The 14946-nt window shown below is 39.6% G+C and overlaps 1 protein-coding gene across 3 annotated transcripts in view; it reads right to left on the bottom strand.

The window, feature by feature from the left end:
• The window catches only part of SPAG16 (sperm associated antigen 16), an 886848-nt gene that overhangs the window by 414926 nt on the left and 456976 nt on the right, over window positions 1-14946 (bottom strand). For all 3 annotated transcript variants that reach the window (XM_058664972.1, XM_058664970.1, XM_058664971.1), the window contains exon 12: window positions 12183-12368. In XM_058664972.1, the coding sequence (XP_058520955.1) occupies window positions 12183-12368 (186 nt within the window). The remainder of the gene's footprint in view (window positions 1-12182; window positions 12369-14946) is intronic.

The raw sequence follows: 14946 nt of genomic DNA, 5'->3' as shown, positions 1-14946 counted from the left end.
GTGAGAGTCTGTTAGCCCTAAAGGGCTCATTGCACATTGTAAGCTGAGCAAATGTTAAAACAGAGGAAAACCATTTCTGATTCTTTTTCTGATACTTTGGTCCATGTTTCACCTAGTGCATGTATTAACAAGTTCCATTTTTATTAATAAATATTAGGAATTCACACAAACTCTTGTCAATGTAACACTACCTAGTGGTAGTGTCCAGTGACACTAATAAAAATTGCTATTGAGAACAAGTCTCAACTATTTCCTAACTAAAAAGCATTTCTCATTTAGCAATCTAAATATTTAGCTTAATCCAACTGACATCCTTACTGCATTTCATATTAAACAGTTTGCTTCTTTCATTTTGATCTGAGAATTTGGACATGCAATTCACTTTAACAGTAATTAAATCTTAGATGCTTCTTTATTTTTTTTCTCTTTTTATTTTTTTAACATATATTTTTATTGCATTTCCTTTTTTTAAAACTAATTACACTGCATTATGTGATACATTTTTTTATGCACTGGGATTCCCCCCGCCCCTCCCAAAACCCTCCCCCTGCGGTGGATTGCTCCACCTTGTTGCATTTCCATAGTTCAAATTCATTTGACATTCTTTCATTGGAGGTATTTACCAAGCATAAAGTCCAGCATCTTATTGTCCTGGTAAGTTCAATGGTTTCTTGGTGAGACCATCTCTGGTCTGAAGGTAGAGCCGGCAGAGTATCATTCCAATCAATTAAAAGTCCCAACATAATATTTCCAACCACTTACAACATTATGGCATTAATTGACATGGTATTGATTAACCAATATGTTAATAGGAAAATGCAGGTTCTCAACCACAACCTGTGACTTCTTCATAGACATTTCAATTTTGGTTTACATTCAACCATATTCTATACACCTTAAAATGGCTTAGATTGCTATTCAGCTGTCTCATGCCTATTTTAATTTTAGTCTTTAGCAGTTTATAGCACTGAAGCATGATTTCGCTGAACCTGGCTGTTTTTCGGGTGGTCTAACTCTATAATTCTAACAGGATATATGTCAGCAGTTTAGGTGCTCACCAAGGAGCACCGAGGACTACATCCCTACTGCCAAGGAGATCACAGGGAAATGGAGTGCCTTCGGAGACCAAGAACTCTGAGGTCAACCACCTCCATTTGGATCTACCACATGGGATGGAAGAAGCCCAAATCCTGCCTAGCAGGTTCCAAGCTCATCGGAACAACCACCAGGATCCCTGAGCGGTCCGCAGAAACAGAAGAACAGTAAACTTCCTTCGAGACTAGGGAGAGGAGCTTTCTCTGGTCCTTGCCTGCTTCCAACTTTGGGTCCCTACTCCCCTCTCGTAATAACCATCAGGAGCGCTCCAGAAACCCCTCAAAACAAACAAACAAACAAACAAAACTAGATGCTTCTTTAAATGAGGGCCATTTTAATAATTCCAAAACAATGTTTCACTTAGTCTTTGCTGTGTTAAACAAATGACTTTAAACAAGTTGATGTTTGGAGCTATTAAAAAAGCCTAAATAAGTATTTGATTAGGTTTTTCCAATATTTAAGATAAACTTTATATGCTCTGCTTAAATTTTGAGATTATATAAAATTAATACTAAAATGGATAAGTGTACATATACACAGGTTTGCATATGCATATGATGAAACCTCATTATTCAGAAGTAATTTTTACCTCATGTGGACAATGACTAGATATCATTTTATTTTACAATATTCCTGAAAAAATTCTTTAAACTTTGTAGTAATGAGCACTGAACAGAACTGACGATTGGCTAGGATATTTTTAGCAGGTCTGAAGTAGGGGTTTTGCCTATTTCATATGTTAACAAATTTGCTTTAAATTGGTGGCAATAGGGTAAACACTACATTGTTATAAAATGCATATTTACCTTTATTGTATTTAGCTTCACTTATACTTATTCAAATTAATTCTAACATACAGTATGCTGATTATAAAGGATAGCAGAAAGTATGCATCATTTAGCTCAAAGGGTCTAAAAATTATAAATTCATTTATATGAAACATTAATTGTGGTTAGAAAAGTAGATAAAGTTTCAGGTCCTAATGAGTTATTTCTTTTATTTATTTATCCTCTTATTTATCCATATATAAGTCAAAGAATATTCTCATCAATTTTATTGCAGCAGATACTTGCTTGAGGCACTCTTTATACATACACACAAAGCAATACTGGTTATCAGAGATCTCAATTTTTAAAACATGGTATAGCTAGCTAAACAAAGCATAAACTTTAGGTTTCATACCCTTTGCTTCATAATAATAGGTAATTTTTCAAATAGTGATTATGAGCTAGGCAATTTGGGGTGGGAATGAAAGTTAAAAATATGCTGCTTTCCTTCTTATTTGCCTTTTGTGCTTAGCTCTGTATTTAATTACACTTATACTTAGATGTCATTTGAAGCCTGTATTTTAAGGGAAAAATATTCTTTGAAACACAAATGAAAATCCAAGAAGATACTCTAGTTGATTTATTATCCTGGAGAAATACGATAAAGTAGTCACAAGAGGTCAATTTAAATATCTTAGCATATCTTACAATGTAACATAATTATGTTTTAAGCGTTACTTTAGCAGTTCGTTAATACATACCCAGGGAGTTTTTTCAAGTATCAGAACGCAAATGGCTATCTTTGCAGCACCACGCAGGTATTAATATCCCAATAATCCATGTTCTTGAGGCTTAAAACTTCTTACATTATGTTTTAAAGCCATGAATATTGTGTAATACGTCCTCCTTTGCTAGCATAGCAACTTTGCAAATGAATCATAACGAAATGAAGGGTATGAATATAATGTTAAATTACAAGTACTAAAGTGCATTATTACTTTTCTTTTTCTGATTTGTGTGTTTTATTTTTTTTTTTCTTCATTAATTACATTGTATTATGTGACACAGTTACATAGGTACTTGGGTTCTCCCCACCCCTCCCCAAACCCTCCCAAACTTTTCTAATAAAGAAATATTTTATGACACAGAAAATTTCATTTGGGGACATAGTTTTTGCTTTATTTATTCAAAAAATGAATAGGACATATTAATAAGCTGCCATCCCCAAAATGTAATATTTTATATTTTCGTTTTCGTGAAGCTTTTCTACATGAAACTTACACAGATTTATGAACGGCTAGTGAATTTTTAAATTAGTAAGATGATAGTGGTAGGTAGATGAGAACATTCAATTATCTTTGATGCATAAGACTGATGAACAGTGAAAAGGCTTTTCTTAATGCTTAACTCTACAAAAACAATTTCTGGAATTGTTTTTGATGCATTTGGTTTGGAAGTTCTAACTTGCAAAGTCATGTTCCAGTCCAGGAGAATGACACTGCTGTCACTTAGGTGTTAGAAAGGTCAGAGGTCACCTCTCTTGTTTTTATTACATGACTCCCGCTACCTGAGCAGCTGCTGCAATCCTTCTCTTCCAAACTGGTCCATAGAACACTCTACATCACCATCAATGTTCCCATCCCAGCTACGTCTTTTTCCCTATTTCCCCTGGAATACTGTAAGCAGTTTACATCTGCTCCTCCTGCCCTTCCTTGACCTTTTATCACTCACCCCCACAACTGCTGCTGTCTAATCGCAACATAGTAGAAAAAACCATTCTATCAAACCATAAAACAGACTGACACCTCTCCTTAAAACTCTGCAGTGGTTTTCCACTTCATCTTAAATAAAGGGGAAAGTTACTGAGTTCCTAGACCCTGTGTTACACGGGCAGTCACTAAATGTCTTAGCTTTACCACTCACTCTTCTGCTTACTTTCCCCGCTCACAGGGACCTCTTTCTTACTCATCAGTCACTCAGATTTTGCTGCCACCATTGAAAAGCTTCCTACTCAGAAGGACCAGCAATGTTTTCCTCCCAGATACCCTGCCTTGCCGCTTCAGGCTGTCTATGTGTCACTGTAATAGTGACAGTTGCTCTGGCCGGCCTTCCTACTTAATTTTTTTTTTCAGTATAGACTTCCTTTCCATGTTCTATGCTTTATTTTTCTTGACAATATTTACCATTGTTAAATTTGTATACATCATTATTTACTGTAAATACATTTTGTGTGACTCATTTTCTTCCTCCCCAAAATGTCACCTACATGAGGACAGAAGCTCTGTTTTGCTCACTGCTGTTAAGTATTCAATGGATACTTCCTCGATTTATAAATAAATAAGTAAACCTGTGAGCACAGCTACATAGAAAGCATTCTTTGTGTTGCTTAATGACAAACTGAAAAACTGAACCCCACTAGTAAATTCAGTCAAAGCCACTGAACAGTCAAAACGCTTAGTGGTTTTAAGTGTTTAAACGAAATTTCCATTTTGGAATCAACATGCCAAAGTCCATACACAAACACACACAATCATACTTGCATATTTTCTTTCAATTTTCAATTACTTTTACAGCTATTAACTTCCACCGAAGCCAGTTACTTGACTGGCATTACTACTGGCAACAAAACCTTCATAGGTTCAAAGAATTTTGCAGGAGACAGTAAGGAAGCGAAGTATGAAAGAGCAAGGGAAAAAAAAGCATAGCAAATAGAAATAACATTTCACATGCATACTTAATTTCCATTGTCACTCCACCCATATAATTTTAAGAAGGCTTCAGGGACTGCCTTAGTTTCCCTAACAACGTGTTATGAAGGAAAAATGGATCATCTGAAAAAATATTCACAGATGCCTACAACGGACAGGGCAAGCCTTAAAGTAGTTTGAAAAAACAAACAGGAAATATGGTTTCTCCAGAAGGTAGAGCATTACTCAGGAGTCTACAGAGCGATCCTGGCAAACTCAAGATGAGAAACTGTATTGTCTTTATCTCACTGCTCTGACATTTTCAATTGACCGCTTTTCCAGTACTTGTAACCACTGTTACTGCTCCCATCCAAGCAGAAGGGGAAAGGAACATGGACACGGTGCCTATGACTATGCCTACTGTTCTACTGCACAGAATTCAGTCATATAGTCACATGTAGCCAACAAGAAAACAAAAAATACCAACAATATAAGCCTATGTCCAACCAATATCAAAACAGAAAATGAAACCCAACAAACAACTAACAATCCAGGCCATAGCTGGGCCTTTTGCCCGTGAAAATGCTGTGTTGCTTCTCCCTTCACATACAGAATATTCACTGATCTCTTTCCCAGGACTCAGAGAAGAGATGAACCAAATTCCCATCCTATGACTGCGCACAGTCCACAGTCGATGATCTATGGATGAGGCATGACCTTCTCCGCCGAGTCCCGAGGTGGCCTTATACATTTTTGCCAGTCCATGTCTTTACCACAACCAAGAATAGAATGCATGATAGTGATGCAATGCTGTGTTAGAACTGCAACAGAAACGATAGAAAACCAGGAAACACATAAGCCTCACTGACGTGCTGCACTTCTGGGCAGGGATCCTGAAGATTTTGCCATGGCACTGAGAAAAGTTCCTGGATGGGAACAGACTGCCGCCCAAGAGGCACTCCCCTGCGCATCTTCCTAGTGACTTCTGGCTCTTCCCTGAAGATTTGCCCTTGGCAACTATCCTATATAATCATTTTTGAAGACAGAACAGTAACATAAACTTTCCATGAGAACTAGGCAACAGTGGAAACCATGTTCTTGGCCACAGAGGTTTGTTTTCACAATTTACGATTTATTAAGGATACACTCTTGTCAATACAATTCTCTCAGAAACTGTAGGTTTCGGATATATTTACTGCCAGACAATAGTGAACAGTAGAAATCAAAAACAAAAGTAATTATGACTCCCAAGTCTGTTTTATTCTCTCTGTTCGTAATCACAAAGGCCTCTGAAATAACTTAGATATGAGGACAACAGGTTAACCCCCTACCATTTTGAGTACATAATCCATTGGATTTTACAAACCCTTTGTTTTTCTATAATCCTTGAAAGAGATCATTCAGCTCTGGCCTGTGTAATGAGTACCATTAAAGCAGCTTGGGCAGTGCCTGGCGTGATGGCTCAAAGGCTAAATCCTCACCTTGCAAATGCCATTGTAGTCATCTGGGGAGCATATGGAAGATCTTTCTCTCGCTTCCCTTCTCTCTATAAGCTTGACCTGCCTTTCCAATAAAAATAACTAGATCTTTAAAAATAAAAGCAGCTTAGGCAGTTAAGCACAGTAATATTTTTATTTTTTAATTTTACTTGATCTTTATTTTGTTTTTACTATCTCTAAACTCTTTCATTCAAGCCACAAGCTAAGAACGTACATGGTATGCCATTCAAAAATCAAAGTGACCGAGAGATATAACTGCTTAGCCAAATACCCCAACATCGTGGAAGAAAAGCAACTAGAAGTCTACCAGAATTCTTGATGGGACCTTTATAAGCAGTAGATACATAACAGATTCACCAATTACTTCAACATTACTTACTATCTCTCTGAGGGCAATGACTGAATCTGAAAATTTTCTTATGTCGATAACATAGCCCAATACCATTAAGTCATTTCATGAAACTCACTGATTGTTAAGCATAAATGCCTCCAAGGAAATACAAACTATTTTTATAGAAGACAGATAATTTGTTTTTTCCTTACACCGTGTTAAACCTTTTGTAGATTTGTGTAGTTTAACACAGCACAATTACTGTATAGTTCAAATGTAGACAGAGTAAGGAAAACACTGAGAATATTTTTCAGCAGCATTTGCTGATCTATCATATTAATTTATGCGAGTAAACTAGCATGTGTCATGCATTCTCTACTTGAGGTAAAACTGTGGGGGAGGGCACATTGCACACAGTTGTTTAAAACTGAATTTTAAAGGACATATGAAAATTGAAAACTAAGGCAAATAATTATGACCTGCAGAAACACATAAAAGTTCTACACTATGGCCATTTACAAGATCATTGAATTTTTATTAAAAAATATTTGATAGCTACAAAGATACACACACACACACACACACACACACACACACAATGTGATCTTGCCTTCATTGATTCACTCCCTAAATGGCCACAGCAACCAAGGCATGACCACCTGAAATGTAGGAACCTGGAATTCCATCCAATTCTCCCCTGAGAAGCAGGGTTCAAAGACTTGGCCTACTACTACTACCTACTACTACTACCTACTACTTTCCCAGGCACTTTAGCAGTGAGCTGGAGCAGATGTGAGTTCAAGCAGCACCCACAGAACATCAGGAGCAGCAACTTAACCCTCTCTGCCACAACCCTGACCCCAAACACTGCTGCTATTACGTCATACAACCTTGTATACAGTCATCCAAAGAATGCCCTAGATACTGTTCAAAGCTTCTAATTAACAATTATAAAATATGAACAGAACCTTGGGGCTGACACTGAGGCACAAATCAAACCCCTGTCTAAAATGGTAGCATCCAATACTGGAGAGCTGGTGTGAGTCCTAGGCGCTCTGCTTGAGTTTGACATCCCTTTAACAGCGTTTGAAAGCAGAATATGGCTCAAGTATTTGAACACCTGCCACCCAAATTAGAGAAGTAGAAAAATTCTAGATTCCTGACTTCAGGATGCCCTATTCCTGGCCATTGTCGATATTTGTGGAATGAACCAGCAGGTAAGTTTTCTCTCAGTGGTCTCTCTGTCACTCTGCTTTTCAGAAAAAAATTCTTAAAAAAAAATGTGCACCTCGCAGAGGCGAGCCGAGGGCTGCGGGAGAGGACGTCTAGCTCGGATCCCGAACCCAGTCCGCCATGTGCCCATGGCTCATGGCGGGCTGGGCCCGGACATGCCTGGGTGCGGCCTGCTTCCTTCTGGTGTGAGTACGCCGAGGGGGGAGGCCTCCGTGACTGGGCATGTCCGGGACCCACCCAACACCCTCATTGGGTGGTGGGTGAACGGGATTGGGGAGGGGCGCAACCTCGGGCCTACAGGATTTAACCTCCGGCTGCCAGAGGCGAGCCGAGGGCTGCGGGAGAGGACGTCTAGCTCGGATCCCGAACCCAGTCCGCCATGTGCCCATGGCTCATGGCGGGCTGGGCCAGGGCGGCCAGTGAGCCATTTGGCGCCAGGCTGTGCCTGCTGGCCTGCTGGCCGGGGAGCTCTGGGGTATTGGACATCTGAATCGCTGCTGAGATAGCTCTAGAGTGACCCCACTGTTTCTGGGATCTGAGTCAATCCTAAAGATTCCCAATGCCAGTAACTCTTCCTTTGAAGAACTTCCAATCCCTTAATAATGCTGAGCTTTGAACACCTATCAAGTAAAAGATAAGCTCCGGCTTGTGTAGCAGGCTGGCACCTAATGGTCCTCGGAGCAACCACGTGCAGGTGCGTGATTTACAGCTAGGAACGGCCCCAATCTGGGATGCCACAGCTGGGATGAGGTTCCCACCAAGGGGTGTATGTGCTGGAATGGGGGCTGCGTTCTATCTAGGAAACAGTTGCAGTCACCCGAGGCACTAGTGTGGGCTGGGATTGGATGCACCAGACCGGTTCAGATCCCAGCACCATCTGGTGTTATGGAGAAACAGGGTGGATGTCGGACTGACTAGGCTGGGTCTCAATCCCCTTCTGAGCCATGTGTGAGCTGTATGTGGGTATGGACGAGCCATGGCTGGGCTGAAACATCCAACAACAAGAGTCAGAATGGGGTGAAAGCCAGCCAGGAAAAGCCACTGTTCCTGCTAGGACAGGAGGTGAACTGAGTAGGGTTGGCTCAAGAACCCCCTGGCAAGCGCAAAATCTGGCATTGGGAGGGGTTCTGATGGAGGAGCCTGGGCAACTCCTCTGGCAGGACACAGTCCCTGCAGGTAAGCGCGAGAAGCATGATTGGAAACAGCCCAGAATAGGCCATGGAAAGTTTCCCACTGGCATGCATTCGGCATGGGTCAGGAGCAGGCCAGGCTGAATCAGTTCATGTCATCCTCTGGCAAATCCGATCACCAGAACAGAGTGTGGAATGGGCCGGGTTTGGTTGCGACAAAACCAGTACACATTCTGGAACGCCAGGGCGTGGTTGCCTGTACTGGATATGAATGCAGCACCCATCCAGCACACGTGAGATCCAGGAAGGGAGGGGCAGAGCTGGCGGGGGGGTTAAGGGGCTGGTCCCCTCGCTGGACAACCACTCCCACTGGAGAGTGTTGGCTGGGATAGAGACAGACACGACTAAGCAAGGCTACAACACCTGTGCGCTGCATGTGGACAAGATCAGGGCCACAGCATCAGCTGGCAGAAGCTGGCACTGGGGACTAATTCTGTCGAGTCAAATCACAGGACCACCTAAAGAGTGCATAAACCGGGACAGAGAGACCTGGGAGGGAAAAAGTGGGTTCCCCCTTCTTGGGTCACTAGTCCCGTGGGAGGGCATGAAAACTAGGACGGGGGCTGGGATGGCTAGACAGAGGCACTCAACAACATCTGTGAGGGCTGGATGGTTGAGTCGATTAGATAGAACTAAGCTTTAATACCCATTGACAAGTACCAGAGCCAAATGGGATGGGGGACAGACTGGTCTTCTGCTACACAAATTGGCAAACCAGGGTAGGGGGCAGGCTTGGTGGGGGTTATTGTGGGTCGCCCCGACTAGGCTGCAGCTCCCACTGGTTGATGTAAGGGCCGAACCAGACTGGACTGCAACACCCATTGGTTCCAGTGCAACTCGGGACTGAAAACAGAACCAACACAGCAATTGCAACCACCAGCTGATTGGGGTGATGGACTGTGCCGGGCCCTGTGCTTGCTAGAACATACAAGAATCTGGTCTGGGAATACCTCAAAGTATCTTTGGAGATCTCCCCACTTGAACTGCTGGACTCAGAATTCTAACCAAGAAAAGACAGAAGACAGAATAGGACAATCATTCATCTCAGCTACATGTTGGCAGCGAAATATGGGACAAATGGAGACTTCATGATGGACCATATCAATCAGTGGACCACCTCATCGAGCGAAACTGGCAGTGACTCATAACTGGAGAACTATTAACTCCACTTGAGCACATATCTCAGAGCATGCCCCACATATGGGATTTGGGGTGGGCGGGAAACCGGGTGGGGCTTCTCCCTCAATATCCCCTTTTACCTCAGATACATGATGGAAACAATATGGACATAATAGCATTGCCCACCTCCCTATCCCCCTGAACCTTTTTTTTTTTTCCTTCTCTTTCTTGATTTTCCTTCAACTATAGTTAACTATGTAAAGATTGTCAACAACAATACAATAAAATGGATTATATAAAAAAAAAAAAATGTGCACCTTATCTGGAACTTTACAGAGATTGTGCTTAAGAGTGATACAAATTTCTGGTGAGGAGTTAAACAGATAAACTTGCTGAATAATGCCTAATTCAGGAAACAGTTGCAACGGCTCAGTATATGACATCAACCAAAGAATTCTGAAGGTTGAGGTAGGGCTCAAATAATTGTGTGGATGGTATAAAAGGAACATATATTCTGACTTCTTCCTTGCTGTGTAACAATAGCATCAACCAATATCAATTATTTTTCACTAAGAAAAAGTGACATCAAAACAAGAGTGTATAAGCCAGAACAGAGCAATTTCCTTTGCCATCTAGCTTACCAGGGCGAATAATGTCTCCTTTGAAGTCAGTATCCAGTTTTAGCAGCCTATTTAAATTTAAAGCAACACACCAATTTCGGACATATCTACACAGTATTGATCCATGCGAAGTTACAAATTGTAGCCCAATGTTATGATTATGATTCTGACAGATATGTCAATGGCCACTATCAAAATATTTCTCACTTTTTAATATTAGTCCATTATCTCACCTTCAAAAAAAAGTCCCTGATGGTGAACTTAGGCTGTTAACATTGACTGCAAATGTGAAATACAAAGATTTTGGCATTCAACAGGAGTAATTTTAAGGATATGTCAATATTCACAGGGTGTCAGTGGCAAGACAGTGTTTGAATTTCCTCAGGGCTGTGAAAGAGTTGTCAAGTTAAAGAATCTGAAATCATACGAAGTGGTGCTGAGTCTAATGGCGATCAGATTTTAACAATAGTTTGGCTTAAAAACAGAATACCTAAGAGATCTGATAGCTTTGAATGGATCACAAGCTTCTATTAGGTTCCACATCTAAACCAAGGACTCTAAAAATTAAGATCAGAAACTATTTAAATTCCAGTTATCTATTATAATAAATATAAAATATGTAGGCATAATCAAATTAAGAATTATGCAAAATTATATCAGATAAACACAAGTTACCAAGCTAAGAGCTAAAATAAATCTTATATCATTACCAGTTAGATAGCAATAAATCAGAAATACATTATTTACAGTCATAATTTCATAAGATACTTCTCGTGATTGTGTTCAAGATACTTGCCTCTACAGTCACTAAATCAGTATGCCATATCTAATGATGAGTCTAAAGCTTTATACAAAATAAATTACGATGGTGTGATAACATTTTCCTTAATTTGCCAGTCAGCATTGCTTTTTTAAAATCTAGGTAGCTTTTATTGGATCACAACTGATTACAATACCTTAGCTGCAATGATTAAAGTGTTTCATGATATTTCAATTTTATCAATTCATATTACATTTGAACACCTACCAGAAATGTAATAATCACACAAAAGTACCTAAATAGCTACAATTCTGGCACTATAAAAATAATGGATTTGTCTGGCATAAATTAAGTTTAATTCATAAAACGTCTACAGACACATGATATTTTATAGGACTTTGCATGCAGTAAACTGATACTATTGCCAAGAAACATCATAATTAAGGAAGTCAATGCAATATATTGATTTGAAGCTTATGACTGACCATATTTCCATCATTTTCAGAGGTTTTACATCAAGTTTCGTAGTTTGGAGAGATAGGAAACCTCAGTAAGGCAGAACTTGAAAATCTTATGTTTTAAAAAGTATTTTCTTTTATCTGCTTAAAACAAACCACTTCAGAATGAAGGGAGTCTAACCTTATTACACAGGTTTGGCCTTGATACCTAATTTAGGAAGGAATTACTAATCATCAAAAACTACTGAAGGTAAAACAGGTGTCAGAAGAGATTTAAGCAGCATGCTACAATCTTAACAATTTCTTTTTATGTTTTCCAGTGACAGCATTAATGAAGACACTTTTCCCATATATAACTATATTCATGTTACAGGCAGGTGTACCTCCACAAAGAAAGTCAATAATGTTTTAAGTACGTCTCACCTGTTAACATCCCAGATTTTGCTGGTTGTATCCATCGAGGATGAAGCCACAAAATCACCACAAGAGTGCCATGCGCAGGACCACACTGCATGGTTATGTCCTTCAAAGCTCAAAATGCAATCGCCTTTATAGAGGTCCCATAATTTAATCGTAGAGTCACCACTTGATGTAGCCAACTTTTTGCCACTATTTGAAAGAACATAAAAAGAAAACTCACTTAAAAATGTTATTCATAATTTATTTTAGAGAATAACTATATCCTTTAGTTTGTGTGGGTATTTCTGTTTTTTAATCTTACTGTTAGGGACATGTATAAAATGCAAAAATTATCTTTTATTTGGGTCTACACACTTACTGATGAGAGGGATTGCTACTAGGCAGATTCTAGATGTTCTTCTAGATTCTTCCAGATTAAGTCTCTAAATTACAGATTTGGTTGCTGTACCTTTGGTTCAGGGTTATGTATTAGACTCGGTAAATAATTTGATCTCATAATGATGATATTGATATAGACTAAAGCAATTTCAAACATAATACAGTGTAAAATAACAGGACACAGAGAAGTCACAGATACCACTGCAGCAAGCCATATGGCACAGCCAGCTGCAAGTCATGAGCCACCACCAGAACACCTCAAGGTTGTTCATCCTGCCTTTCCCAGTTTTAGCTGAGAGGAAAGTCCATAGTCAGCCACTGATTTTTACTCTACCTGGGGTCGTTGACTGGGGTGTTAGCTCTGCAAGCCATGGTTCAGGGAAGCCGGTATACTCTCCTCCCCTCCCCCATTTCCGAACTACACAGCACCATAAATAAACAGTGAAAAGCCAAGCATACCTTTGTAGTACTTCTAGCAGTATTGCAGTTGGAGGGAGGATTATAAGTAGGAAGAAGGATACATCCTTCGCATCCTGAAACTGAGGGAGATTTGGGAGCCCAAAAGCTATGAGCCAGGGGGATTTGCTAATCTAAATTTTTAATGCCACTAAAATCTACCAGGCAGAAACAGTGAAGAACCCACCTACATTTCACCTCTCCAGACCCTTACACTACTGAGTAAAATCTTGTCCATACCTTGTAGTAACCCTGTTAAGACTAGGACATGGTCCAGATCACATCTCCTAGTCTCAGGAGTAGGGATGCTGCTATCAAAAGCAGCAGCATCAGCCGACCTCTGCTAGCAGGAATCAGGAAGTGTCCATCCACATTACACATTGCTAGAGCCACAGCAACTGGGGTCACATGCATCAACACTATTCAGGCATGCCAGCAGGACAAGGGGATGGCTAATTTTACCAGTCTCAGCATCAAGAACAGGGATCTGGTTATCACATTCATCAGGGACATCGGCACACCCATGGAAATCCTCACGCTGAGAAGCCATGCTTCTATCTATGAACAACAACAGGCTAGACTACTGCGTCACTTATAGACACAGATGACCTTGATGAAGAGAGAAGAATGAAAGGTTACATTCCTGGGCTCAGCTAAAACCAAAGCCAAAGCAACAAGGAAAGTAATATCCTGCAACACATTTAAACCATAATCTCTTCCAAAATAAACCTACTCCATCAAAAAGAGATGAATATGCCACAGGGCAGATTCCAATGTAAGAACACAGAAGACATGAAGAAGGTATCATGATGCCTAAAAAAGAATACAATAATCCTCCTGGATGAGATCCCAAGCTGAAAGAAATTCTATGAAACAAGATATGGAATTCAATATAATCACTGCAAAGAAATTCAATAGATGCAAGACAAAACAGATGAACAGATTGAGGAAATGGGAAAATCAATGAGTGGCAAGAATGAAAAATTACTGAGGAGATAGAAGTCATTAAGAAGAAAAAAACAGGAGCATGAGATGAAATCTTCAATCAGGGAAGTAAAAATGAAAATTTAAAGCATTAATAGCAGAATAGATCTTGTAGGCAAAAGACTTTCTGACCTTGATGAGATTCTAAAATAATGTAATCTGGCAAAAAAAAGAAGAAGAAAGGATTAAAAAAAGAAAGCCTATGCAAATGGTCAGGTATCATTAAACAACCACAAATTTGGATTATAGGCATTACTGAATAAGAAAACAAAAGCAGTTTTAGGGACCTGCTGTGTGAAACACTTGATAATTTCATTGGTAATAATAAGACATGCACATCCAGATAAAAGAAGCTCAAGGAACCCTAAGCAGATAAAACAAGCAGGGAAATGGTCTTCTCCAACCTTACTAGAATCAAATTGTTAACATTCAAAGACAGCATTCTAAAGACAGTATCAGAAAAGTGTCAAGTTACATGTAAAGGGTAACCAATGAGACTAACATTAGGCTTTTTAGCAGAAACGTATAGGCCAAAAGAGATATGGATGATATATTACAGGTGTTAAAAGAATTCTAAACCAAGAATTTTGTACCAAGCATTATTTTAAAAGTGAAAGAGAAATATCCTCCAGATAAGCAAAAAGAGAATTCACCATCACCAGACCAGTCTTACACAGAATTCTGAAGGACGTCTTGTGTTAGATATAATCCTGAATCAGGTTACCAAAAATTCACCAACAGAGCAGGCAGAATCAATATCCATTCAACAAACTGGCAGATTAATTCATATTTGTCAACACAATCCTTTAAGAAAGGATATATATTTTAAAGATTTATTTCATTTTTATTGCAAAGTCAGATATACAGAGAGGATGAGAGACAGAGAAAGATCTTCCGTCTGTTGATTCACTCCCCAAGTGATGGTGCTGCGCCAATCCAAAGCCAGGAG

Source organism: Ochotona princeps, chromosome 5 (assembly GCF_030435755.1).
Source record: "Ochotona princeps isolate mOchPri1 chromosome 5, mOchPri1.hap1, whole genome shotgun sequence".
Classification (NCBI taxonomy): domain Eukaryota; kingdom Metazoa; phylum Chordata; class Mammalia; order Lagomorpha; family Ochotonidae; genus Ochotona; species Ochotona princeps.
The sequence above is the reverse complement of the archived record's forward strand: the minus strand, read 5'-3'. Positions and strand labels throughout refer to the sequence as shown.